The 26367-nt window shown below is 42.7% G+C and overlaps 2 protein-coding genes across 11 annotated transcripts in view; both read left to right on the top strand.

Annotated features, from left to right (window-relative positions):
• Positions 1 to 10946, top strand: part of LRP8 (LDL receptor related protein 8) — a 76789-nt gene extending 65843 nt beyond the window's left edge. For 6 of the 10 annotated variants that reach the window (XM_032844227.1, XM_032844226.1, XM_032844222.1 and 3 more), the window contains 4 exons: positions 791 to 859; positions 4377 to 4549; positions 5512 to 5688; positions 7996 to 10946. In XM_032844227.1, coding sequence (XP_032700118.1) covers positions 791 to 859; positions 4377 to 4549; positions 5512 to 5688; positions 7996 to 8034 — 458 coding nt within the window. In that variant the 3' untranslated portion in view covers positions 8035 to 10946. Of the gene's footprint in view, positions 1 to 790; positions 860 to 2872; positions 2936 to 4376; positions 4550 to 5511; positions 5689 to 7995 lie in introns of those variants that run through there. The other 4 variants (XM_032844228.1, XM_032844224.1, XM_032844223.1 and 1 more) reach the window with 2 other exon arrangements.
• Positions 10947 to 16090: 5144 nt separating this feature from the next.
• MAGOH (mago homolog, exon junction complex subunit) lies at positions 16091 to 25960 on the top strand. The gene is made up of 5 exons (XM_032844147.1): positions 16091 to 16275; positions 17951 to 18009; positions 19217 to 19327; positions 23762 to 23844; positions 25717 to 25960. The coding sequence occupies exons 1-5, from the start codon at positions 16188 to 16190 to the stop codon at positions 25814 to 25816; spliced, it is 441 nt and encodes a 146-aa protein (XP_032700038.1). The 5' UTR covers positions 16091 to 16187; the 3' UTR covers positions 25817 to 25960.
• Positions 25961 to 26367: the final 407 nt, after the last annotated feature.

Below are 26367 nucleotides of genomic sequence, written 5' to 3'. Positions count from 1 at the left end.
GCTAGCTCGGTGAGTTCCAGGCCCTCTCCAGCGGGGCAGAGCCTGTGATCCAGGTCTCTGCACCCGCCTCCTGCTGCTCAGGGTGTGCTCATGTGCAGTGAGGGCGCAGCAGTGCCCCGCTCTGAAGCCTGCAAGGGCATAGTGAGCGCTCCGCCTGAATTACCTCACTTAACCTTCACAGCGCCCCTAGGAGGTAGGTAACTCGCCCACACAGGTAGCGAGTAGGAGAGCTGGGATTTGAACCCAGGATGTCTGACCCCAGGAGCCTGTGCTGTTGGTTCCACTACTTATAGTGCCTCCCATTTTAATTACTTATTGAAAATAAGCTGATAATGCAGACGGACAGAGAGACCGCCCAAGCAACAGAGACAAAGCAATAGGTACGGGCTGGAAAAGGCAGTTGCCTCAGTCAGCGACGTAGAGACCTAAGTGTTCACTCCGCCAAGCACCCCACCACCACCACCCAGCTTCCTAGCACTGTGGTCCTGTGGGGTGGCTAAGGGATGTGGGGCACACATCCTGGGTTTGGGTCCCAGCGCTGCAGCTTCTCTGTGAGGCCCCAGAACCCCAGAAGACTATGTTTCCCCACGTGTGAAGTGAATATAACCTCAGTTGTGCTCACGTCGGGGGAGTTTTCATAGGATCTGGAAAGACTGAATTGTTAGGCATTAGCCAGGAGCCTCACTATGGAATGAGAGCAAGAAGCAGCTGGTAGTTCTTATAGCTTGAGGCAAGCAAGGACTTGGGCTTACGGCGATGGAGCATCGTTAGGCACGTTTGTGTTTTGCAGATGGGAATGAAGGCGGCAAGATGGACTCAACCGTCACTGCTGCGGTCATTGGGATCCTCGTGCCCATGGGTGAGTGTGGCCCCAAATCTCCAGGGAGACGAGAGCAACCACGCTCAGGCTCTGGGGAAAAGCACTAGCCTTAGCCCTGAGCACACTGACCTGTCCCATTGAGGAGACTGTGGCTCAAAGACCTTTTCTGCCCCAGGAGATTTCCAGCCCACTTCCCAGTGTGGTCATTTGGTATCTTAGCTTGGCACGTAAGACCCTTCAGGACCTGGCCCCCGGCAGCTGTCCTAATGCCTTACTGTACCCCAGCGTTCACCCTCCCCCTGCCTGAAGGCAGACTTTTGGCTCCATGGGCACAGGGCTGGGGCCTCTCTTGCTCGCCACTCTCCCCAGCTCCTAGCAGTGGCTGCCACATGGTAGGATATAAAATTTTTGTTGAATTAATGAGGAGCGCTGCTTGCCATTCCTTTAGGAAACCATGCTATCTTGCTTCCTTTCGGTTTGGTTTTCAACAAACATTTATCAAGCAGCTGCGATGTACCAGACTCTGTGATAAGTGGAGAGAAGGGAGAGAAGGTGATTAAAAATGAAGAAGACATGATTCCTGTCCTCAGAAAGTTTAGTCTTGTCGGAGAGACCCACATAGCAGATGATTTGACCACAACATGGGAAGTCTAAGCCACAGGCGGTCCGTGGAAGTGCCAAGGAAGTACTTAACTTGGAATTGGAAGAGAAGGGAAGTGAGCAGGGAAGGTTTCCGAGTGGAAATGATAGGAAATGACTCACACCGAGTCAGCCCAATGAAGAAGAATCCAGAGCAGTCCAAGCAGTGGAAACAGCCTGAAGCAAAGCCAGGAAGGGGAACAAGCAAGGGAGGGTAAGGGAGGGGTGGGCTTGGAACCAGAAGTGCAATATGGCCAAAATATAACACTGAGTTCAACCTCTCGGAGAACCACAGAGGCTGATTTAGTCTCTCCCACCCCACGGTTCACATGGTATCCTGAATATGCTGTCTTGTTCTAGTCTCATCTCTTGATGGGGTCTTCGAACTGTGACTGCCCATTCATAGGCTGATCCCCCTTGCTGGCCCACGGGCACCTCAGGGACCAGGACTTTGTCCATTTATCCTGGAAATCCCCACTGTGGTGGTGAGCTAATGAGTGAATGTTTTCAAAACTCCTACACCATGCAAGGGACTGTGCTGGGTGCCAAGGGTCCCGGGAAGAGAAAGATAAAAGACTTTTTAAGAGCTTTCAGTCTTTACTCAGACTTGGTCCTAAAAAGTGATGCAAGAGAGGTGTTACCACATACTACATACATACAGCTACATGGGGCCCTGCAGAGGAGAGGGAATGGTCCTTCCGGAGAAGGGGCCATCTGAATTGGCCTTGTAAGGCGTTAACCATATAGATGATGGGGAGAGTATGGCGGGCTGAGTTTGACTAGAATGAATGGAAAATACTCTGAACATTGTTTAGTGAAAGAGAAACCAAGCCCTTTCCTGCCATCCTCTACTCGATAGAAGGAAGGGCGTGTGTAGTCTGTTTCCTTGATAGAACCCACTCCAATGTAATTAATATTTTTTAAATTTCTGTTCTTCTGAGGGGTGAAAGATGAGTATTCTTACCCTGGCATTTCCCTATGAGGTAGAGTATCATTTCATATGCTTAATGGCCAATTACATTGCCTCCTTAATGCATTGCTCACTCCCAGTCTTGTCTTGATTTTCTCTTGGTTCTTGATCTTATTCTTATTTGTAGAAATATTTATACATAAGGAATATTAAACCTTTGTAATATACATTACAGATATTTTTTTCCTTACTCCCACTTGATTTTTAAATGTTTGTGGTTTTTTGCTACACACAAATTTGAAAATTTTAAGTATCTGATCTTTTCCTCTTTCGTGTTAGGATTTCTGGGTTTCGTGTTTTCCTTAGGAAGCTCTGTCTCAATGTTAATTGTTAAAATATCTTCATAGATATTTTTCTACTAGACATTATATTTAGACAGAAATCCATTTGGAATTTATTTAGAATATGCTGTGAGGCAGAGATTTAATTTTTTTTTTCTACAGGCCTCTTTCATTTTCCCAAGACCATTATTGAATAATCCATCCCTCTGACCTGAATTGTCATCTTTATTATAAACCTTTATTATAAACTACATGCTTATCCATACTTTGATCTTCTTCTGGGCTGTTCACTGCCCTTCACTGGTTACCTGTCCGTTCCTTTATATGGCAAGAACAACTTCACACTAGATTTTAATACCTAGTAGGGCATTATTGTTCTTGCAATATTTTCTTAGTTTTTTTTTTCAACTTCTCTTCTAGATAAACTTTAAAATCATCTTAATTCTTTAAAAATCATAATGGAATCTTATGGTTTGGATACATAAGTTGATGTGGGGAGAAGTCACATTTTTACAATACTGAAGCTTCCCATCCAGGAACATGACACATCTCCCAGTTTTTTTGAGTCTTCTTTTATATCCTTCTGTAAAATTGTATAGCTCAAATAGGACTTGAGCATTTCTTGTTAGGTTATTTGAGGTATTTTGTAGTTTTCCATTGGGCTGGTATGAATGTTCCATTTTCTAATTGGTTATTGCTCATTGATAAGAAAGCTATTGATTTTTTTACATTAGTTCTTGATGAACTGAAGTTATTTCGAATAGTTTTTCATCTGCTTTTTTCAGATTTGTCTGAACATACAGAACTGATGATACTAGCACTTTGGTTTCTCCCGTTTCCCTGTGTGTCTTCTTCCATTCCTGATCTGGTCTCACAGCAGAGCTGGGTCTCTGGAACCATAAATGGTGGTGACAGTTGTCCTGGCCTTGTCCCCATCTTTAATGAGTATTGATGATCACAGTCTTACCAAAGTAAAACACTCCCTCTCAGGCAGCCTGGATAGCTGTCATTAGCCTTCACTTGAAAGCTCACAGTGACCACCTACTATCTCATGAAGCCACTGGCCCCATTTTTACCCAACTGTGTTAGAGAACTTCCTTCTTTATTCATTAATACGTTCATTGGTTGCCCCTCAGAGCCAGGGTCTCCCTGCTGTGTCCCCTTCCAGAGATGCGCCTCTCCTTGCAGAGCCCCTGCTTTGGGAAGAAACACCCCCACCCCACCATCCACCCTCCATTTGGGGTAAGAACGGTTTTCTCAGAGAATTGCAAGGTGGCAGCCGTGTTAGGACAAAGGTGTGGTGAGGAAATTCACTCATTCACTCCGTACATGTTACTGAGCTGGACAGAGAGGTGAAGACAAAGTCTGTGCCCACAAAGAGCTCAGTTGGGGCTACACACATATAAAGGACAGGACCGCAGGCTGGGAACACACAGGAAGGAGCAACTGACTGGTCCCAGGAAGTGGAGGAGACTTCACATTTGAGCTGGGCCTTGAAAGAGGGGTAGTTAATAAAGGAAGAGATAGGAGAAGGGCTTCCAAGCAGCAGAAAAAGGACACACACAACCACCTGAGGAAAGTTGGAGAGAGGGCGTGAAATGCACTGACATCTGAGCAATGGACTAGAGCTTCCTGGAAGTTCAGCATGCTGTGTCCCTTTCTCCAGCGGTAATAGCCCTGCTGTGCATGAGTGGCTACCTGATCTGGAGAAACTGGAAGCGGAAGAACACCAAAAGCATGAATTTTGACAACCCAGTGTACAGGAAAACAACAGAAGAGGAGGACGAAGATGAGCTCCACATAGGGAGAACTGCTCAGATTGGCCATGTCTATCCTGCAGTAAGTATCCCTTGTTTGGAGAATTCCTTCTTTCCTTTCTCCTTTCCTTCCTCCTCCCTCCCTCCCTCCCTTCCTTCCTTTCTTCCTTCCTCTTTTCCTTCCTCCTTCCCTCCTTCCCTCCTTCCAACATTTATCAAGTGTGCCAGGCACTATCCTAGGCCCTGGGGACACAGACACTCTGGGGCAGGTGGTTGGGGTGGAAATGGATCAGGACCCCCCCTGCAGCTAGAGGCTGTTCCTACAGTAAAGAAGCCAATGTCTTTGTTTCTGCTGAGTAAGTTTTCAGAACCTTTGGCCTGGAAGGGTAACTGTGGCCATGCAGTTCAAATGCATTCATCGCACATGAGCCAAGCGCAGTCCCAGATACACTGCGTTCACAAATAGGGAAGGAAGGTTCCCATTTCCGAGGAGCTGGTGGGGGGGTGAGAGTCACTAACTATTGTACAGTTGTGCGCGGAGTGCCTTGGTGGAGCTCAGGGGTCTCTTCCAGGAAGCTTTCCCCAGTTTCTCTGTTCTTCCACAGCCTCTCTCCGTCCCAGCACCTGTCACACTGTAGTCAACTTGTCTTTTTGCTCATTGGTCTCCCCACTAGACTGTGAACTCCTTGAGGGCGGGCTTGTTTGATTCATTGGTTTCCCTGGGGCCTAGGTCTGCATAGCTGGCTCCCGGTGATATTAGTTGAACAGACGCTATGGGACCATCCATGGAGCTGTGAATTCTATTTGGGAAACCAGGCAGGGAATGTCTCACAGAGGCTGTGATAGATGAACTGTATCCTTGAAAGGTTCATAGCAGTTTTTCAGCAAGAGAAGGAGGGAAATGGCATTCCAGAAAGAAGCATGTGCCAAGGCTGAGGGGCACAATAGGGCCTGGCCTGTTGGGGGAGCAGATGTCATGGTTCTATAGCAGAGTCAGGGGGCTGAGTGTGACCTCATAGGTCATCCAGTCCATCCCCCTGTCAGGCAATCAGCAGCTTTGATCACCCACTGTGGGCAGAGCCCTGTCTTGGGGAGACCAGAGAACTGGAAGACCCAGCCCCTGCCCTCAAGGAGCTTTTTGTCTTGCCGGGGGAACCAAGGTCACAGCTGCACCAACTCCCGAAGAACACTCTTTCCGAGCTGCCTGTCGTCAAGTGCAAGGTAGGGCAGTGCCACTTTGAGTCTGAGGGGCTGGTGAGTGAGGGCGTGAGCCTAGGCAGGTGCAGCCAATCCTAGACGGCATTCTGGTCCCGGAAGGCTGCCAATTGTAAGCTGGGTATTGGGGCAAAGAGGAAAGATGAGCTTGGTGTAGACCAAGGAAATGGCGCGTGGAAGAAATGATCGAGTATGGGGCAGAGCAGACTGCCTTGCCGCTGAAGCACACTATTCACAAAGGGGAAGCAGGGGACATGAAGTGGAGCAGGTGAGGAGGGCTGGCAGAGGGCCTTGAGACTTAACCTCGGCCAATCGCAGAAGAAGGGGCTTGACCAACTTTTACAGCCTTGGGGCGTGCCCAGTGGAAGAAGGGTTGAGCTCAGCTTATAGAGGTGGCTCCCAGTTTCACTGCTCCATAGCCTTGTGGTAAAGTCACTTCTCTCTGCCCACTTCTATTTGTAAAATAAGAATGATATCCCCCATTCTATCCGCCTCCTGAATTCATAGCATTCAGGCGGGACAGCGTAGGTGAGAGAGCTTTTGTGAGTCACAAAGCACTCTACACGTGTCAGGCGGCGTTGTGTCCCAAGGGGCCAATAACCCCTCTGGAGGAGCTATTCCTGAGGCATCTAGGCCCAAAGAGTAAGCTCCTGTCAGCTGCAGGGAAATAGAGCAGGAGAGGAGGAAGGAAATCGACATTTAGTGAGAACCTCCTGTGTGTCAGACACGACTCAGTGTTTTATGTACATTTCCTTGTATAGTTTTTACAGTAACTTGATAGAGTTGAGATGATTAGCCCCATTTTGCAGATGAGGAAACTGAGACTAGAGAATTTGAATAACTTGCCTAGGATCACAACAAAGAAGTAGCAGAACCACGACAAAAACTCCAGTCTGTATGCACACAAAAAGTCCGTGCTCTTTCCGCTTATATCATGGGGTGAATAACCTGGGAGCTCCGAGAATCAGTATCCTTGACAGCCTGTTGTCCCCCCTTGTCCTTTTCTCAGATCACTCCACCGTCACTGCCTTTGGTGTAGAGATTCGTCTTGGAGAGAGTGGGAGGGCACCTGGACAAAAGAAGAGGGTCTCAAGTGTCTTTGCTAGTAGAGCAAGGCCATGGCCTTCACCCAAACCACAAATAACCCAAAGATGATTTGAAAGGCAGTGGGGTCACTTTTTAATGTCTGTAGGCTGTCCATGGATGGGAAGTGCTAGTCTGGTTCTACTGTATTAGGCTGGTCAGGCTGATCTAAAATACTGTGGACCCCACGTGTGTTAAGCACTCTACGGAGATGATCTCATTTGGTTTCTCAGCAACTCTCTGTGGTAGTTCCTATTCTTACTCCCATGTGACAGATGGTAAAACCAAGGCTCAGAGAGGTAAAGTGGTTACCCCAATTCACTTAGCTAGGAGAAAGATATTGAAACATGGGTCTGCCTAAATGAGTGTACTCAGGAAACGGAAGAGTGGGAAAACAGGATTACGACAGACCCAGTTGTGGAAAGCTAGAGAGGTAGCCTGGAGGAGAAAACACTCAGAAGGAAAGGAAGGGAACTGAGACACTATGCAGATTTCAAGGGTGGTCTGTATAGAACTCTCAGAGTCTAAGAGAATCAGGGAACATTGGAATAATTAGAGAAACAGATTTCTTGTCAGTAGAGGAAAGAGGTTAAGTCCACTGTCTGCTCTTCCAGTGGAATAAACCAGCTCAGGGCTTAATGGGCTCAGCCCACTAACAGTCAGCCATTTGTGACAGGGGAATTCTAGCATCTAATAACTAGAAAGTAGGGTTGAGAAAAAGAGGGATTGAATTTAATTGACCTGTACCGCCTTCCGATTCTGTATGATCAGTTACGATGGGTGCAGCAGATCGCCTGCCTACTGGTGACTCAAAAGCTAGAGACAAGTAGCTAATGGCCTGGGATTAAACGTTGGCCAGAGCTAACACACTGAAGTTGAACAAACCTAAAATCCTATAAGGAAGGACTGAGAAAGTTGAGACCTCTGCAGCACTCCTTTACCATGAGGCAAAAAAGAATGATGGAGAAAGCGACAGCTCTAGATTCACCCAGGTCTGGGTTCAAATGTTAGTTCACCCACTTGCTATGTGATCCAGGACAAATGTTGTTAAAGCTCCTTGAGTCTCCATTTCCTCATCTGTAAAATAAAGACGACAAACCTGTCTCCCGGGGTAGTGTGAAGATTATGTGGGCTAATGCCTGTCAAGTAACAGAATGTCTGCTGCCTTGTGGGGACTCCGTAAACAGCTCCTGTGGGTCTAATGGTGATGTCTTTGCTCTGTCTCCCCAGCGAGTGGCATTAAGCCTTGAAGATGATGGACTGCCCTGAGGATGGGACCACTCCCTTCGTGCCTCATGGAATTTAGTCCCATCCACTACACTTTCTGGATGGTGTATGCCTGCATGAAGGTGTTTCTGTATATGGGTCTGTGTGAGTGAGTGAGTGTGTGTGTGTGCGCGTGTGTGTGATTTCTTTTTAATTTATGTTGCGGAAAGGTAACCACAAAGTTATGATGAACTGCAAACATCCAAAGGATGTGAGAGTTTTTATATGTATAATGTTTTATACACTTTTTAACCGGTTGCACTGCCATGGGGACTTCATGGAATGGCTACTGCCGAGTGACTGACACGATGTACATAACCAAATGGGGCTGATGGTACAGTAGCTTACTCATCATTTTAAAACTATATTTACAGAGGGTGTTTGGTTTGCGGGGGCTTTTTTAGGTTTTGGAGTTTGGGTTTTTTTTTTTTTTTCAAGTATATAAAATGATGATGCTTTGTGGCTTCCATCAACATAAGTGAGAAAAAGAAGAAAACACTTCAACTCCCTCCCCCACTTAGATTATTTATTAACATATTTCAGAAATAAGATTAGTTCTATAGATAATTTAGAGACATGAGAGTATTTATTTTTGGTATGACTGGCCCACCATGCAGACTCCGCGTGCATTGATGTTCCTATGTGTATGTGTGTGAGAGAGACAGATCTGTAGAAAGAGGCGCGCCTGGGGCTGTTTGAATCCATACAGAGAAATACATGGGAAAACAGTCCACGGAGGGGCATCTGTCGTTTTCAGAGAAGCCTCTGGAAATTTGGCTCAAAAAAGTGGATGCCGTGATTTGGTACACACGTGGTGGAAGAGGCAGGTCTTCCCCACCTCTGGCAACTCCTGGGACCCCAGTCAGTCAGGCAAAGCCTTTCAGTTCACCCATGGCTGCCATGACTCCCACTTGGGCTTTCTCTTCTGTGGCTGAGGCCAGTGCACAGACGTCACACGGTGCCAGTTCTCGTGAGCTCAGGCGAGAACATGCCCGAACCTTGGCTACTGCTTATTTTAAAGTTCGACATTTCAAGTAACTTCCTTTTCCTTCAGGATGCTTGGGTTGAATTCATTATATTTCCTCTGAAGCAGGTACAGAGTGCCATCCTTACTCGTAGAGCGCTAAGTGGAGGCATTTCTAGAACAGCCCAAGTTTCCTGTAGAGACTGGCTCAGGCACTGAACCTCTGAGACACGCAGTGGGTGAGGATAAGGACAGTGGAGTGCGTTCTGTTACATCTCTGTTTCTCCCTTTCCCTTATTCTCTGCCATTTCCTATAAGTGGGGGAAACAACACAGGCTTGCTACCATCATGTGCTCATATAGAGGAAAGTAGCTTTAGGTTGAAGTCAGAAAAAGTGGCCAAACTTGAAGTCCTACGAGAGGGAAATGGCATACACAACGTTATAGCCTATTGAATATATATGTTCACACAGGGATTTGGTTTACTACTTTGTAAATAAAAGAAAAAACTCTGAGTATATGTATAGATTTTTTTTTTTTCATTATGGACACTTTTTGTTGTTTTTCCCGGGTGTTGGGAGAGGTGGGAGAAGTGCTTTTTTCTCTTTGCGGGATCTACCATTGAAAACATGGTCCCAGAAGGAACTCTGGCCCCGCCAGCTCTCTCATCCAAGATCTGATTTTTTCTTAACTCTGCTGTTCTGCCACTTCCCTCCCACCAGACAGCCAGGGACAAGACATGTGAACAAACTAAACAAATTCTGACACCCCTCCCCGCAGCAGCCCCCAACTCAGTGAAGCTTGGATATCTCACCAGCTTGATACCCTTCGCATTCCCAGGCAGGCATTCAGGAGTTCTATAACCCTGCTCCTAGAACCTTTCTCCACGTCACTCGTGAGCTCCTCACTTCTGAGAAAAACAACTGTGTTCTGGAGCCTCGGCCCTATGCTCTGCGTAAACAAGCAATTTCCTCACGATACGCGTGTGTTGTGGTCCTGAAACACTCATTGAGAGTCAACTGACCTAGAGACCAATACCAAATAGAATTTTAAGAACAGGTGGCCAACTCCTATGGAGCTTATTCACTTACTACTATTCTTTCAAGAATGGAAAGTAAAATTATTTTTGACTGAAGAAAAATGACAAAAAAAAAAAAGTCATTGAGATTTACAGAAAACAAACAGGCAACTTTTTCTATGACCTGCCTCCAAAGAAATAGAATTTCCTGGGGAAATGAGAACAGTGACTAATGTGTAGTTTCTAAACTTTGAATCAGATCTTGGCCTTCCCAGAAAAAACAAACAAAGCAAAACAAACACAAACAAAAATGGAGTCAGGATGGTTCAGCCTGAGATCTCAAAATGATGATGAAACACAGCTTTCTCAGAGACATCCATGTTTCTTGAATATACTACAAGTGCAGTTTGGAAGAGGCGGCTCTGGGAGCGGCTACAGAAGATGAATTGCAGAGTCCTCACGTGTCCGATGGTAGTCAGTAGGATGAAATCTGAGGGGGTCAGGTCCATCCTCCCTCTCTAGTCTTGGAGGCTCCTGAACCTCATTTTGAGGTGTTATTGCATTTCTGTTGCCTTTTGCCCCTGTGCTATCATGTATCTACAGCCAATAACAAATCATAGAGTCATTGGACTATAGAGCTGGAAGGAAATCTAGACATAAGGCCTGGAGGGTAGAAGATTTATCAGAAATTTTTTTTCCCTCTGTTTCAGAGAAACTGGTCCCAGACCTTTTCCTCCCTTTCCTTCTCCAAAAGACTACTTTGGGCTGCCTGAGCATTGTACCAAACCTGCTACCTATCTAATGGCCTATCTTTCCAGTGGAATTATGAAGACACTGGTAGAAATAGCCTGCCAGAAACAGAAAACTAAAATTTTATTTATTTACTCTTGATGGCATGATTATTTATAAAATAGGTTGAGGTAACGTTTAACCTCGAGATCGGAATTAAATTGATGGCAATAAGTACTATGATCCTTCTAATTTTCTCTACGGTTGCGGTATATCCATTCATTGAAACCATTTGCCAGGTACCAGCTAAGTGCCGGGCACTGCACTCAAGTGTTTACTGTCCTTACAGAGTTCACAGTAACAGTAGAGGAAGACACGTGGAACAAAAAAGGAACAGATTCTTTTCAGAGTACTATTAAGGCACAAAGGAGAGAGGTCATTTCTATGTATGGAGATGGAGAATGGGGTCAAGAAAGGCATTGTGGAAGTGACCTTATGCTAAGTCTTAAAAACTAAGTCGGGGTGTCCGGGCTGCTCCAGGCAGTGGAGGACACAGAGGCATGAAACAGCATGGGGACTGTAGGGACCTGCATGTAATTCATTGTAACGAGCAAAAGGCTCAAGGGGGACTTAGCAAGAAATGAGGCTGAATGGAAAGACAGGTTCAATGTAAGCACTTTATAGAATACTTGTTCAATTTCTGATTCCATTATGCAAACATTTCTTAGTCATTTATTGCGTACGAGGCACGGAGTGCATCATGGAGGGTTCATCAGGATGCATCGCCAGCACTTTGCAGACACGACAGTCTTTAGCCTCCAGCCTTCCAGTGGCCAAAGGGAAATAGTGACTGCGTTTCATATGTTTGAGTTGATCTTTTTTTGAATATAAGGGTAATGGAATTTTCACAGAAGCACTCCGTGTTGTCAAGAGCCTCTGAGATTTTTCTCAACATTGAGAAAATGAAAATTTGGAGATGGGTAGTCTGCAGAGGGAACCCCAAGCACTGTCTAGTCAGGTGCTGGTAGGAGTCGGGAGAGAGCACAGGAATGTGAGCCTCACTCCTCTTCCTAACTCCAGCTGGACTCACTGTTTCACAGAATATAAATGAATTAGCAATTAAACATGCAGAGTAAATAACTTCCTTTCCCATCAATGCATGAAGATAAGAGTATCGGAGTCTTCTCACACTGTATTTTTAGGGTATTGGGGATTTTCAGGATACAGAGAACTTAGAGGTGGAAGAATTATAGCTTCAAATTTTCAGTTAATATAAGAAATCAGGAAGCTCTGTTCGTTTAGGCCATGCACCATGTGCATAGCCAAGAATCAGCAGAAACCCTCTGCATTTGCAAACACTTTGTGCTATAAAAAGTAATTTTAAAAAAGCCACCTGTATATGTATATATATATTTAAAAACATGAAGGTTTTGATACTTTTTTACAAAAACTACAAGAGAAAACATACCTGTACAAACCATGTGTTTCGAAATAGCATTTTGTTCTAAACAGCTCTTGTTCATTTGGGGGTGAAGTACTGGTTTGCAGACTCCATTACCTTGTACCCAAATGAATTTTCCTCGTTTGTCTTCTCCCCACACCCTCAAATGACCATACTTGATGTAACAGGCATGTTAGAATGTTGGGTCACACTAACAGTTTCTGCCCTCTTTGTCTTGTCATTCCGAGTTTCATTAGCTTGTGTACTCAGTGCCCTTTGCAGTCTGGTTTCTGTTCCAGAAGGAGAGGGTGGCGTGCTGCATCTCACTAGCTGTACTGACATCATCTTGGTGAACAAAAAACCAAATGTGAACATTTGTAAAATCAGTGCACTGTTTCTAGAGAGAGATTAAATTCATTTTTTAAAATCTGAAAGTGTTGTTCTATTGTGATGCTTTAATGAGGGGTGGGGGGGTGGTGAGCTATCATTGATTGAGTCCCTAATGTGTATCCAGTATTCAACATAAATTATTTTAGCCTTCAACAGTCCTATGGGATAAATACTATCAATATCAATATTATTGTCCCCGTTATGTAGATGAGGAAATGGGTGAAGGAACTACCCAGAGTCCCACAATTACGTTTAGTATCCCCAAAGTGCCTGTAGCACATGCTACATGTGGCATTCTCTGCCTAGGTTGTCCTTCTCTGGCTCTTCATCTGGCTGACTCCTGCTTGTCCTGGATACTCCACTAGGACTCTTCCTCCACAAATCTCTGTTCTCTCAGACTCAGACCTAACTCCCAGGGTTAGGTAGTTTCTGCTTCCACAGAAATTTTGCCTATTTGCATACCAATACTTCCACCCCTCCGCCACCCCCCCCCCCCGTCCCTGCTTCCAGGCTGCTGAGGTGGTTTTTACCAAGGACCTCCTTGATTATAAATCTTATAAATATTTTCAGTCTTTTATCTCCCTTGACCTGGAAGCAGTTGGCACTGTTGGCATTCCTTGGAAGGAGTTTTGGCTCATGACACCATATTCCTGGTTTTTCCCTACCTCTCTGGCCATATCTTAATCTCCTTCGCCTATCCCTTACATTATGGTGTCTTGTCTCAAATCCATCCACATTTATCATCTCCATTGCCACTACCCGAGTACAGGTTACCATTATTTTGGACGATTGTCATCGTAGATTAGCAACTACATATCTGAACTTCATACTTTTCAATCTTTCCATTTTCCAATCTGTTCTACGATATTGCAGCCAGAGTGATTTTGTCTAGAATGCAACAGGTCATGTCACTACCATCCTTTCTACTTTCCTGCTTGAAGCTCTTCATCTGTTTCCCTTGCATTAAAATCCAATACCTTTCGGTTTTAGCCCACACTCCTTAATATGGCTTGTAAGCCATTTGGCTTCTGCCCCTTCTCCAGCCTCATTACTATATGCAAAACCTCATTCTGTATTCTAAGCCCGCGGTTCTGGGCCCTCTGTTTGGACCATTTCCTTCAGGAAGACTTCCCTTAGGCCCCTCGACTGGATTATGAACCATCCCCTGTTCTTCTATAGTATTCTGTGTTTCCCCTATTTGCAACCTTTATCTTTACATTATAATTGCTTGTATGCTCCCTAATGGCCTCCTCTGCAAGTTCTATAAAGGTCTGTATTGCTTACCAACATGTTCCCAGCACATCGCACAGTAAATGCACAGTAAATCATGCTGAATTCAGACACATCAAATACACAGACCATGTTCTTTCAACTATACCACGTAATCTCACGCCCCCAAACCTGGATCACTTTACAGCCTGACGAATCCAGTATCCTTTACATTTACTCAAAACTTTTGTTATTTGCCACATCAGCATTTGTAAATGGATTTGCATTTATTAGGTGCTTAATACCTAGTATTAGGTATAAATGCGAATCCGTTTACAAATGCTGTTCTTTGAATCCTCACAACAATCTTGAGGTGGTAATTGCAATTAGGTATATAGATTCATCAGGTAAATGCCATGAGGTTATTTTCCAGAATGAAATTATAAAAATTATATGGTAACTTTTGAATCTGAGCATCTGCAGATGTGTTCCCTTCTCTTTTTTATACAGTTCCCTTATTACCACCCATACCAGTGCATTTTTTTTAAAAGATTTATTCATTTATTAGAGAGTGAGGGAGGGAGAGAGAGAATCCCAAGCAGACTCCCTGCTGAGCAGAGAGCCCAATTCAGGGCTTGATCCCAGGACCCCAAGATCATGACCTGAGCCAAAATCAAGAGTCTGATGCTCAACTGACTGAGCCACTTAGGCCTCTCCCAGTATTTTTTTTTAAATAAAATGCTTTATGGTTTAATAGCAATTTACAGTTTGCAAAGTATTTTCCCAATTTCCAAGATATTGCTTCCTATCCTTACAACAGTCCTACCAGATGTATGACATTTTTCTCATTTTAAAGATAAACTTGAGGTCCAAAAAGTTAATCAGTTCATCTTCAGTCACAGTGAATCAAGTTGCACAAGGATTATTTTAATACAAGCTTCCAATGATTTTTTCCCCCATCACACCCACTCTACACTGTGCTACCAATTATTTTTTTTGGGGGGGTGGGGGGGAGAAGAGGAGTAATGGTAAGAATGGGAGTGAGAATCAAGAGACCACTGACCTCTATACAGAACACTATACAGTTAGAGTGGCCAGGCCCCAAGAATGATGCCATCTCAGCACTGTCTCTAGAACTGATTTCATTCCCCACACGGGCTGGAACTTCAATGAGCTAAAGCAGTCTTCTAATAATTAGAATTTTGATTGTCCTTTGCCTACTCAAGGAGGAAAAGTTTTCCACAGCCAGAAAGACTTCACAGAGGTCAGCCACTTTGGCCTGAAAAGACAAGGGCCTCTTGGGCATCAGTCCTCAGCCACAGCTCATCTGGATGCTTTGCAAAAACATACCAACGCCTAGGTTCACTGCAAGAGAACTTGCTTAATTGGTTTGGGGTGCGGCCCAAGCATCAGTTTTTTTTTTGGGGGGGGGGTTGTTTTTATAAATTTATTTGAAAGAGAGAGCACAAGTGTGTGTGGGGGGTGGGGAGTGGCAGGCAGAGGGAGAAGGAGAAGCAGACTCCGCCCTGAGCAGGGAGCCGGATGAGGGGTTCAATCCCAGGACCCTGGGATCACTACGCAGCAGAAGGCAGACGCTTAACCAACTGAGCTACCCAGGGTCCCTCAAGCATCAGTATTTTTAAGATGTTACCAAACAATTCCATTGTGCAGCCAGGACTCTGAATCACTGTTCGGTAAGCAGTGCATAGAAAATGAGAATGGGAAATTAAATATTCCATTTAACTTCTATTCATAGCACCTACTCTAGAGACCAGTGAAGCAGAAAGGAAAAGGCATAAATAAAAAGTAAAAGAGATAAAATGGGAGAAAAGTTAGTTCCAGGGAAATGACAATCTCCAAAGGTTTCCTTGAACTAGTCCATAAACAGCAAAGTTCAGTTGCAGCCAATTTTTGACACAGCATGTGCTGAGTTCCATGGAATCAGGTCATTTAACTTTTTTTTTCTTTTTTTTTTTTCTGTGAGGTCGGCTCATTTAACCCCATTTTATTATTGAGCCCTAGGTCCGGAGGCGGTTATCAGCTTTGTCCGACTCCAAGTCAGGTGTATTTAAGTGGATGTCGAGCCAGAAAACCCGCCGCTCCAAAACCTCGGCCTCAAGCTTGGTGCAAACTCCGGACCGAGCTTCAGCCCTATTCCCGCCTCGGGCCGAGGAGGCGGGGCTGCACTGACCCCGCCTTCGGGTGAAAGGACCCTTGTTTCCGACGGGTAATGGGCCAAAGTTGCCCCCACTTCCGGGAGCGGGGGAAACCTGGGCAGCTTCGCCGCGGCCGACGGCCTTGCCTTAACGTCACTTCCGCGCGCCCAGGGAGACGTCAGTGCTGGGCGCAAACAGCGACGGTGTGGTTTGCTGGTAAAGTTTCGTCTCGGTTCCCTCCTTATGAACCATGGAGAGTGACTTTTATCTGCGTTACTACGTGGGTCATAAGGGCAAATTCGGCCACGAGTTTCTGGAGTTTGAGTTCCGACCCGACGGTAAGAGCGGCCCCTGGCACCCCGGGAGCGAGGACTGGGCCTGGGGTCGGGCGAATGGGGAGGCCGGGATTCCGGAATGTGCGAGGAGCTGGAAGAGGAAGAGACTGATGACTGCGGCGCGGATCCGAAAGAATCACTCCTGTGACCGCTCCACTGGTTCTTTCCATGTGCAGGGACTTCTGTTTGGTGACATTTTTTTGTTAGAATGCTTCACGCAGGAAACATTGCCTACCTACCTCGTACCAGGCTCTTTTTCACAATCTGGGATACAGGAGTGAACGACAGACAAGCTTCCTCTCGTGAAACGTATATTCTGGTACTGGGAGAGATATAAACAAAAAAATTCCAGATAGTTACGAGTAGTCAGAACATAAAACAAAATGATGGAATAATTGTTGGTGGGCTGCTTTTAAGCAGAGTGACCACTGGCGCGCTCCCTGAAAACGGAGTGTTTGAACTGAACCCTGACTGACAAGAAGGAACCAGGCTTCTGAAGCTCAGGAAGAAGAGCATTCTGGACAGAGGGAGTAAGAAGTGTTAAGGCTGTAGGGCATGAATGAGCTAGTAGGCATGTTTCGGGTGGCCTGTATGGCTGAGGAAGTAGTGAGCTCTGAGGAGAATTGTAGGAGACAATGTCAGATCAGTAGGCAGGGGGACACCATGTAGGTCTTTATAGGCCATGACAAAGAGTTTGGATTTTATTCTAAATGCAGCAGGAAGCAAATGGAAAGTTTTAAAGAGAGAAAGATGTGATCTCTTCCTGAAAAAGTATTCTAATCTTTGGGTGCAGAATGGGAAAGGGTGGAGAGAGGGCTGCTTATTAAGAGACAGTTATAGTTGTCAAGACAAAAAGGAAGTTGGTTGGAACTGGGGGGGCAGTAAAAGCAGATAGAAGGATTTAGAATACTATTGGAGGCAGAACCAATATGACTTTGCTGTTTGGTAAGATCTGGGGGAAGGGCCACTGTGGTGAAGGAAGAGGAATCAAAGATGACAGAAAACTCTCGTTATGGGAGCACAAAGATGAATCTGACAGACCCAGGTTATAAACAACGGATGACAAGATGGTGTGTTTACATGTGTGCCTTCTATTCTGAGGTTAAAAACTCATCTATTTCCTTTTATCTTTTCCTTCATACCCAGCATATACCCAGATTAGCCTTTTGGATGCACCTACACACAAAGGGCCTTGTATACCAAATATGCTTAATAATAAAATCACAACTTTTCCATCACAGGAACAGTTCAGAGTGTTGCATGGCCACATGAGTAGTATGTAAACAGCATTTTACAGTTTTCAGACTCCTTTCACAACTCATTTGAACCTCAGGAGGCCCTGTATGCTAGTAAGTTACCATCACTCTCCCTGTTTTCAGCTGAGGACATTAACCTGCAGAGATATGATTTGCCAGAGTCAAAAAAATCATACCTGAGCTGCCTTTTGCAAGATTCTAATTCAGTGTCAGCAGTATTTTCGGCTATGAGGCTATTTAATAGCAAAGAACTGAAAAGACTGCTCTTGTTGGAACACCAGAAGCACAGATAGTAAATCTGGTAGACACTGAAGGGAAAGCTGGGATACATTTTAAGCAACAGCTGATAGTCTTGGTGAGCTAATGACACTTTATTCATATGTTTTTAATATACACTGAATTTGGTTTTTTCTTTCTTATAGGGAAATTAAGATATGCCAACAACAGCAATTACAAAAATGATGTCATGATCAGAAAAGAGGTAATGAGCCTTTTGAGAGCCTTTCTTTTACTACAGTTTAGCCTTTTGTCTTGTTTTTGTTCTTTCTGGGAGTAGTATTGAAAAAGAATAGAGAAGTATAGACATATCTATAGATACTTTCTAAAATTTTTCTCATATCTTTCAGTTTATATTTTCTTTCACAGTGCTGAATCACTTTCTGGTAATCATTTAAAGTCTTGCAAACTTGGTTTAAACCCTGAATCTGCTACTTACTATGTGCCCTTGGGCAAATTCCCGGTTCTTTGTCTGCAGAAACAAATAATAAAACCTACTCCCCACTGTCCAGTCCTGTCATAGAATTAAATACGTTATACTCAAAGTGTTTGGTATATTCCCTGGTGCATAGCTTTCACTAGAGCTCTTTAATTTGCGTTTGAGCAGGGTAAGGGAGCGTGGAAAAGCAGTTCACATCATTGAATGCATGTTAGAAGCCAGGCATGGCACATATTTTATACACATATGATTTTATGTAACCTTGATTGTAAGCCTGTTTGATGGGTGGTATTATATACCCTTTACAGTGAGCCCCCAGATATTAATTATGAGGCCTGTTCAAAGTCACCTCTCCCTGTCTAGCAAGAGATAGAGTGGGAGTTCAAAGCTGTGCCTGCCTCTGTCAAGTCCATGTGCTCCATTTTGTATAACTTCTGCCACACTGTTGAGGCTTCATCAAGGCTTCTCTTTCCTTTCAATCACTTTGTCGCATTTGAAAATGTATTGTCAATATATTTTCATACTATTATGTTTAACTAGCATTCAGTTTTATGTTTACCCACACATGTCAGCCTCCTTATATTTTCTTTAATGGGAACTAATATGCAAAAGGTATTTTAAAAGACATGTCTCTGCTCTTCATAAGCATGTCATCTAGTTAGGAATAACCAGGGTTTCTCACAGATCTTTTGTTCTGGGTTCAAGTGTGAGTTGGGTCTGTAAGCAAGGAAAAGGTCTAAGTGAACAGCATGTCCCAAGAAGTAGAAACAGGTAGATGAGGTCTGAGGTGTAGTCACTGGGCACCTCTGGCCTTGCCCTCTTCACGCCTGAATGCCATCACCCCTTACAGAGGTGCTAGAAACTAGTTTTTAGGAGGGGGCTTTTTTTTTTTTTTTTTAATCTTTTATCACTATCTGAGTCAGAACACTTGCTTAGGGATACAGCTTAATTCCATTTTTAAACTTGCTTTCAGGCTTATGTACATAAAAGTGTAATGGAGGAACTGAAGAGAATAATTGATGATAGTGAAATTACCAAAGAGGATGATGCCTTGTGGCCTCCGCCTGACCGAGTGGGCCGGCAGGTGAGTGTTTTAGCAACTCTACTATAGTGCAGAAATCTTGCAACTAAGATGAGTTTTACTGCCCTGCATATAACTGAATTCGTGGGGTGAGGGGGACCTACACAAAGCAGATTACAGCACCTTTATCTAAGGAAGCAGTAATCCCACAGAGAGGAACAGAGAGCCAGTGGTGCTTCTGACCACCTAGATCCTAGCCTGGATTTCCTCATGTGCCTCTCCCCTCAGCCCTGCTCAGAGGTTTGGTGCCCACCTCACTTACTGAGTAACTGCTATGGACAAAGTATTGTGAATATACAAAGAGAAATAGAACATGGTTATTTCAGCAATCTAAGAGAAGGAAAGTCATGCAAGTGGCTAGGTATATGTGTTTAAATTCATGGCTTATATATTTATTCTGAACACCATTATGGTAATTAAAATAAAAACCACTGTCCTATTTGACTGTGTTAATGGGGAAGCTGTTTCTTTCCACCTCAGCTGCTACCTTCCTAATCTAGACTTCTAATTGATGTCCTTTTTTCTTTTGTCCTGTACAGCCTGTTTTTCCATCCTGAAATCAGACTAATCTTTTAAAATGTCAATGTATTCCACTGATTTTAAGGTCTCCATTGCCTTCCCGCTACATTTAAAATAAAATCCAGGATGACTGGGTGGCTTAGTCGGTTAGCATCTGCCTTTGGCTCTGGTCATGATCCCAGGGTCCTGCATCAGGCTTCTTGCTCAGCGGGGAGCCTATTCTCCCTCTGCCTGCTGCTCCCCCTGCTTGTGCGCGCTCTCTCTGTCAAATAAATTTTTAAAACATCTTAAAAAATAAAATAAAATCCGAACTCCCACTTTATCTTCTACCATTTTCATAATCTTTTACTGTGTTCAGACCTCACTGACCTTATTTCTGTTCTTCAGACATGCTTAGGTTATTCTTAGTTTAGGACATTTGCGTTTGCTGCATCCTGCCTGGAATGTTCTATCTAACATGGTCTTTATTATTGCAGGTTTTAAACATCACTTCCTCCGTGATGTCTTGCCTATCCGTTCAATCTAAATTGCCCCTCCCCTTTTTAAAAAATGTTTTATTTTCTTCGTGTCATCTGTTATTGTCTGAAATTGTCTTGTTTGCTTTTCTTTATATATCCCTTTTCCTCCCCCACTACAACAGATTTGCATATACCCCTGCAAGCTCCGTCAATACAAGGATTTTACCTGTTTTTTTTCAGTGCTATATCTCTAGTGACCAAAATAGTACCTGTGTATAGTAAAAGCTCAATAAATAATTACATTTATTAAATTAATATAAAAACCCATATAAGTTAATTCCTAATTCATCTCAAAAGGGTGGGTCAATTTTTTATTTTTATTTTTTTTACTCTAAATCTAACTTAGTTAACAATAGTGTATTATTTCAGGAGTAGAATTTAGTAATTCATCAGTTGCATATAACACCCACTGCTCATTAGATCAAGTACCCTCCTTAATGCCATCACCCAGTTACCCTGTCTTTCCACCCATCTCCCCTCTAGCAACCCTGGAGGGGTTCCTTATAGTTCCTTATAGTTAAGAGTCTCTTATGGTTTATCTCCCTCTCTGTTTTTATCTTTTATTTTTCCTTCTCTCCCCAAATGTTCATCTGTTTTGTTTCTTGAACTGCACGTACAAGTGAAATCATATGGTATTTGTCTTTCTCTGACTTATTTTGCTTAGCATAATTCTTAGCTCCATCTACATCACTGCAAATGGCAAGATTTCATTCTTTTTATGGCTGAGTATTAACTCCTTTATATGTGTGTATGTGTATGTGTGTGTATGTATATATATAATGTGTGTGTGTGTATATATGTGGGGTGTGTGTGTGTATACATATATACATATATATACACATACACACATACACACACACACCACATTTTCTTTATCCATTCATCTGTCGATGGACATCTGGGCTCTTCTGATAGTTTGGCTATTGTGAACATTGCTGCTGTAAACATTGGAGTGCATGTGCCCCTTTGAATCACTATTTTTGTATCCTTTGGATAAATACCTAGTCTAACTCTTGAGGAAGAGTAAAAAGAAAATCCCATCCTCCGTACTTTCTAAAGTTAACTTTTTAATTTATGTCCACAGGATCTCAGTAAAATCATATTTATGTATTTTGCCTTACTGTTAATTTTCAGCTCTATTAGCTCATACAACAAACCCAGTAGCCCAGTGAAGAGAACAGGGCATACTTCTCTACACTAACAACAGCCTACTGGATGAGGTTACCACAACAGAATCCCATTCATCATAGCAACAAAAGCTTATAAAGAACTTGGGAGTAAATTTAATAAGATGTCTGAAACTTAAAAAGGCTTTATAAAAGAACTAAAAATCTGTATCATTTTTATGATGAAATGACTCAATTATATCCATTTTATTAAAATAATTGATAAATTCATTTCAGTTCAAATCAAAATCACAACAAGATTTTTCCTGAAGCCTAAGAGAGCATTAAATTCATGGAAGATCAGAGGGACAAGAGTAACCAAGATAATTCTGAAGATTTCTTGAAAACGTACAGACATCTGTACTGTAGTGTTGCCTCAGAATTGATCAGTGAACAGTGGAGCAGAGTAGAGAGCCCAGAAACAAACCCATGAATATATGGCAACTCAGAGTAGGGTATGACAGAGGTGAACTTTCAAATTAATAGAAAAAGGATGGATTGTTTAAAAAATTATATCAGTTGGAGTATGTTTATAGAATATTTTTAAGTTAGACCATTTGTAGAAATAGAACAAGATTTTAAAACATAAAATATAGACTATCTTTTATTATTTTGGGTAGAGAAGGAATATTTTAAATTCCTCAAGGGAAAAGATTGATAAATTTGACTTTTAAAGTTAAAACTTTTGTTTAGCATCATGATAAAGTTGAAAGATAAGCCACAGACTGAAGAAAGATATTTGCAAAACCTATCTGGCAAAGGGTTTATATCTAGAATATATCAAGAACTACAAATTAATAAAAAGATAACCTGGAAAAAAATAAAAGACAGCCCGGTGGCAGAATGTGTAAGGGTTTTGCATAGGCAATTTACAAAACTAGGAAAACAAATAACCAATAAATATCTACATTTTGAAAAATGAACATTAGGAAAATAATGATATACCATTTCAGACCCATTAGAATAGCAAAAAGTAGGGGTAGGGGGCATCAAGTTTCAAAAAGGATATGAGAAAGAAAAAGGGATCTTACATACTAGTGGAATAACATCAGTACAACTATTTTAGGAAATAATTTGGTAGTAACTGGCAAAATTGAAAAAACTTATACCTTCCTTCTAGGAATACCCCTAGATACATTTTCACATGCACACAAGGAGATGCATAGAAGAATATTCTCACCGCATTGTTTATAGTACAATAAATTGGGAACTTAAGTCTGCTTCAATAAAGATATAAATGGAATATTCTAAAGAATTTAAAACTAATGAACTAGATCTCATACAAAAACAGTGTTGAATGATAAAAGCAAAAGGATGCATAGAGTATGATCATTTATGTAAAAATTTTAAAACATACTACCAAATCTTAAAACATGAGTGGAATGAATACACCTGAACTTCCAGGATGCGGGAGGGAGAATGGAATAGGAGGTGGACCTAACTTTGTATGTGTAATATTTTATTTATTTAAAAAATCTGACAAACTATTAACATTTTCACACCTGGATGTTAAGAACATTGGTTTCATAGTTTTCTATATTTTCTGTTAGAATTCTTTTCATAATTGAAAACTATAAATCAAAAAGAAATAGGAAAAAATGAAGAAAAAAGAAGTGAGACTCACTAAATTGTAAATTCTACAAGGACACAGACCTTTGATTTTGCCGATCTGTCCCAAGCACCAAGAACAATAGCTGGTACACGGTGAGCACCCCCATAGAAATTTTTTAAAGATTTGTGCTACTTGCATTACTCTTTAGAAATCGAGGCAGCAGCAAGTATGTGGTAGTGACAAAGCTGGGATCAAATCCAAGGTCTAGACTTCTCTTTGTCCCATGTTGCCCAGAAAGGTTAGATTCTTGGTATTTATAAAACACAAACACAAGATGTATACATGTTACTCCACTTTCTTTTTTTTTGTTTTCTTTTTTTTTTTACTCCACTTTCTTAACAATGAAAACGCCTATATAAAACTTGTAAATCCTTCCAAATCCCAGAAATGGTAGAGTCTCACAAACACATCTATCTTCCTCTAATAAAAGTATGAGCTACTCAAGGACTAAGTCAATATTTAATTTCTCTTTTTGTTTCTAGAGCCAGTATAGGTTAGTGGGTAGAGTGGACTGGTCTTGTTTATATTGTAGAGTTGGTGTGATTTGACAGATGGTATATCTTCTGTGTGGTTGATGGAAAATCCAACTTGGCTTGACTTAGTTTTTTTTAAATGTTTCTAGGAGCTTGAAATTGTCATTGGAGATGAACACATATCTTTCACAACATCAAAAATTGGTTCTCTTATTGATGTCAATCAATCCAAGTAAGTGTGTGTGACCCTTATAGCCAGATGTGTCTGTTTTGAAGCAGACCAATAGGAAACCCTTAACCAAATTGGGACCATAATGGTAAGATCTGGTACAAATACAAAACAGAAGGGTTCAGGCATGCCTGGGTAACTCGGTTAAGCATCCAACTCTTGGTTTCAGCTCAGGTCTTGATCTCAAGGTCATGAGATCAAGTCCTACGTCAGACTCTGTACTCAGTGCAGAGTCTGCTTTAAGAATCTTTCTCCCAGGGGCGCCTGGGTGGCTCAGTGGGTTAAGCCTCTGCCTTTGGCTCAGGTCATGATCTCAGGGTCTTGGGATCGAGCCCCACACCAGGCTCTCTGCTCAGCAGGGAGCCTATTTTCCCCTCTCTCTCTGCCTGCCTCTCTGCCTACTTGTGACTTGTGATCTCTGTTAAATAAATAAATAAAATCTTAAAAAAAAAAAAAGAATCTCTCTCCCAGGAGAAGGGATTTGGGGGAAATTGGAGGGGGAGATGAACCGTGAGAGACTGTGGGCTCTGAAAAACAATCTGAGGGTTTTGGAGGGGAGGGGAGTGGGAGGTTGGGTGAGCCTGGTGGTGGGTATTACGGAAGGCACGGATTGCATGGAACACTGGGTGTGGTGCATAAACAATGAATTCTGGAACACTGAAAAGAAATTTAAAAAATAAATGGTCTCTCTCACTTGTTCTCTCTAAAAGGAATAAATCTTAAAAAAAAAATAAAAAAAAAAAGAAGGGGCCAACTTTGTTGTCATCATTAGAGAGAAACTTTAGATTATTCTCCAGGGCTTTGTCCTGTTGCTTTTGATGTTTTATTTAGGCACTGTTAAAGTTTCTTAGTGACACACATGCAGAGTAATGTCATAGGAGTAGCCAAAATAAGAACCTGGCCAGAACAGAAAATGAAATATGCCAGAACAGGTGCTTGAGATAAACTGTAGAGTCATTGGGTTGATCTGAACAGCTTTTCAGGGTTGGCCATTCACACTAGCACATCTTATAGTCTGACAGTGGTGAAACTTGAAATTATTTAGAATACAAACTTAAGGGGCACCTGGGTGGCTCAGTGGGTTGGGCCTCTGCCTTTGGCTCAGGTCATGATCTCAGGTCCTGGGATTGAGCCCCAAATCTGGCTCTCTACCGGGCGAGGAGCCTACTTCCCCCACTCTGCCTGCCTGCCTCTCTGCCTAAGATCTTGTGATCTTGTGCTTGTGATCTCTGTCAATCAAATAAAATCTTTTTTTTTTTTAAGATTTTATTTATTTATTTGACAGAGATTACAAGTAGACAGAGAGGCTGGCAGAGAGAGAGGAAGGGAAGCAGGCTCCCGGCCGAGCAGAGAGCCCAATGCGGGGCTCGATCCCAGGATGCTGGGATCACAACCTGAGCAGAAGGCAGAGGCCCCAACCCCCTGAGCCACCCAGGTGCCCCCAAATAAATAAAATCTTAAAAAAAATTGTATACAAACTTAAAAATTCTTGTTGTCAGTAGGGAAAATTATAAAGTTGAGACAGGAGTCTTTATGCTACAAAGAGTCCTTCCAATTTGGTAACCTCTGGGGGCGCCTGGATGGCTCAGTCGGATGGCTCTGGTCTGACTCTTGGTCTCAGCTGAGGTCTTGAGTTAAACCTTAACTGACTGAGCCACCCACCCTCCCCTGCGGCTCACTTTTAGTACATGCTGGGTGTAACTGTCTTCCCTGTTTAATATATAACACATAGCCTTTTTCTTTGTTATGGGCACTTGGTGGTTTTTAAAGTTTTAATTCTGTAAATACCTTTATGTAAATAATCTGAGTTAATGTTTTTGTGTTTTTGCCACTTTTTTCCAGCTCTTTAAACATGTTTTTCCTTTTGCATTATAGGGATCCAGAAGGCTTACGAGTATTTTATTATCTTGTCCAGGACCTGAAGTGTTTGGTCTTCAGTCTTATTGGATTACACTTCAAGATTAAGCCAATCTAGATTGAAAACTGGTGTGGACACAAGGGGGGTTGGGAGTACCTGTTTTTAATTACCATTATCAGGAAGTCTTTGTGTATATCAGGGCAATATTTTTTTTTTATAAACCATAAATGACTGTCTTTAATAAATATATAGCAAAATGCATTTTTTTGTTATTTTATAAAGACCTAAACATTTGAACTCTCCTCAATATTTTTTAAAACACTAACATCCAATGTGAAGTATCGCCAAAAATCTATTAATCACTGTAGCTATAACCACCAATTTACAGGAATAAGAGAATAGAGAGAAAAGTTAGAAAATACAATAGATTAAAAAAAGAGAAAGAAAATACAATAGAAATCTAATCAATATCCAAAGGAAAATCCAAGGCAGAGGGTCTGGCTTCTTCAACAAACAAATTGCAAACATAAACAGAGATGGTGTGGGAACTGGTAGATTAAAGGTGATTTAAGGGGCGCCTGGTGGCTCCGTGGGTTAAAGCTCAGGTCATGATCCCAGGGTTCTGGGACCAGCCCTCCATCAGGCTCTCTGCTCAGTGGGGAGCCTGC

This window comes from Lontra canadensis, unplaced genomic scaffold (genome assembly GCF_010015895.1).
Source record: "Lontra canadensis isolate GAN:19392208 unplaced genomic scaffold, GSC_riverotter_1.0 scaffold148, whole genome shotgun sequence".
Lineage (NCBI taxonomy): Eukaryota > Metazoa > Chordata > Mammalia > Carnivora > Mustelidae > Lontra > Lontra canadensis.
The sequence above is the reverse complement of the archived record's forward strand: the minus strand, read 5'-3'. Positions and strand labels throughout refer to the sequence as shown.

What these genes read in the sequence shown, in the direction of transcription:
- MAGOH (XM_032844147.1), top strand. Translation starts at nt 16,188, where the DNA reads ATGGAGAGTGACTTTTATCTGCGTTACTACGTGGGTCATAAGGGCAAA. An exon ending in GTTTGAGTTCCGACCCGACG is followed by an intron (nt 16,276 to 17,950) that starts GTAAGAGCGGCC and finishes TCTTTCTTATAG; the next exon opens with GGAAATTAAGATATGCCAAC. An exon ending in ATTGATGTCAATCAATCCAA is followed by an intron (nt 23,845 to 25,716) that starts GTAAGTGTGTGT and finishes TTTGCATTATAG; the next exon opens with GGATCCAGAAGGCTTACGAG.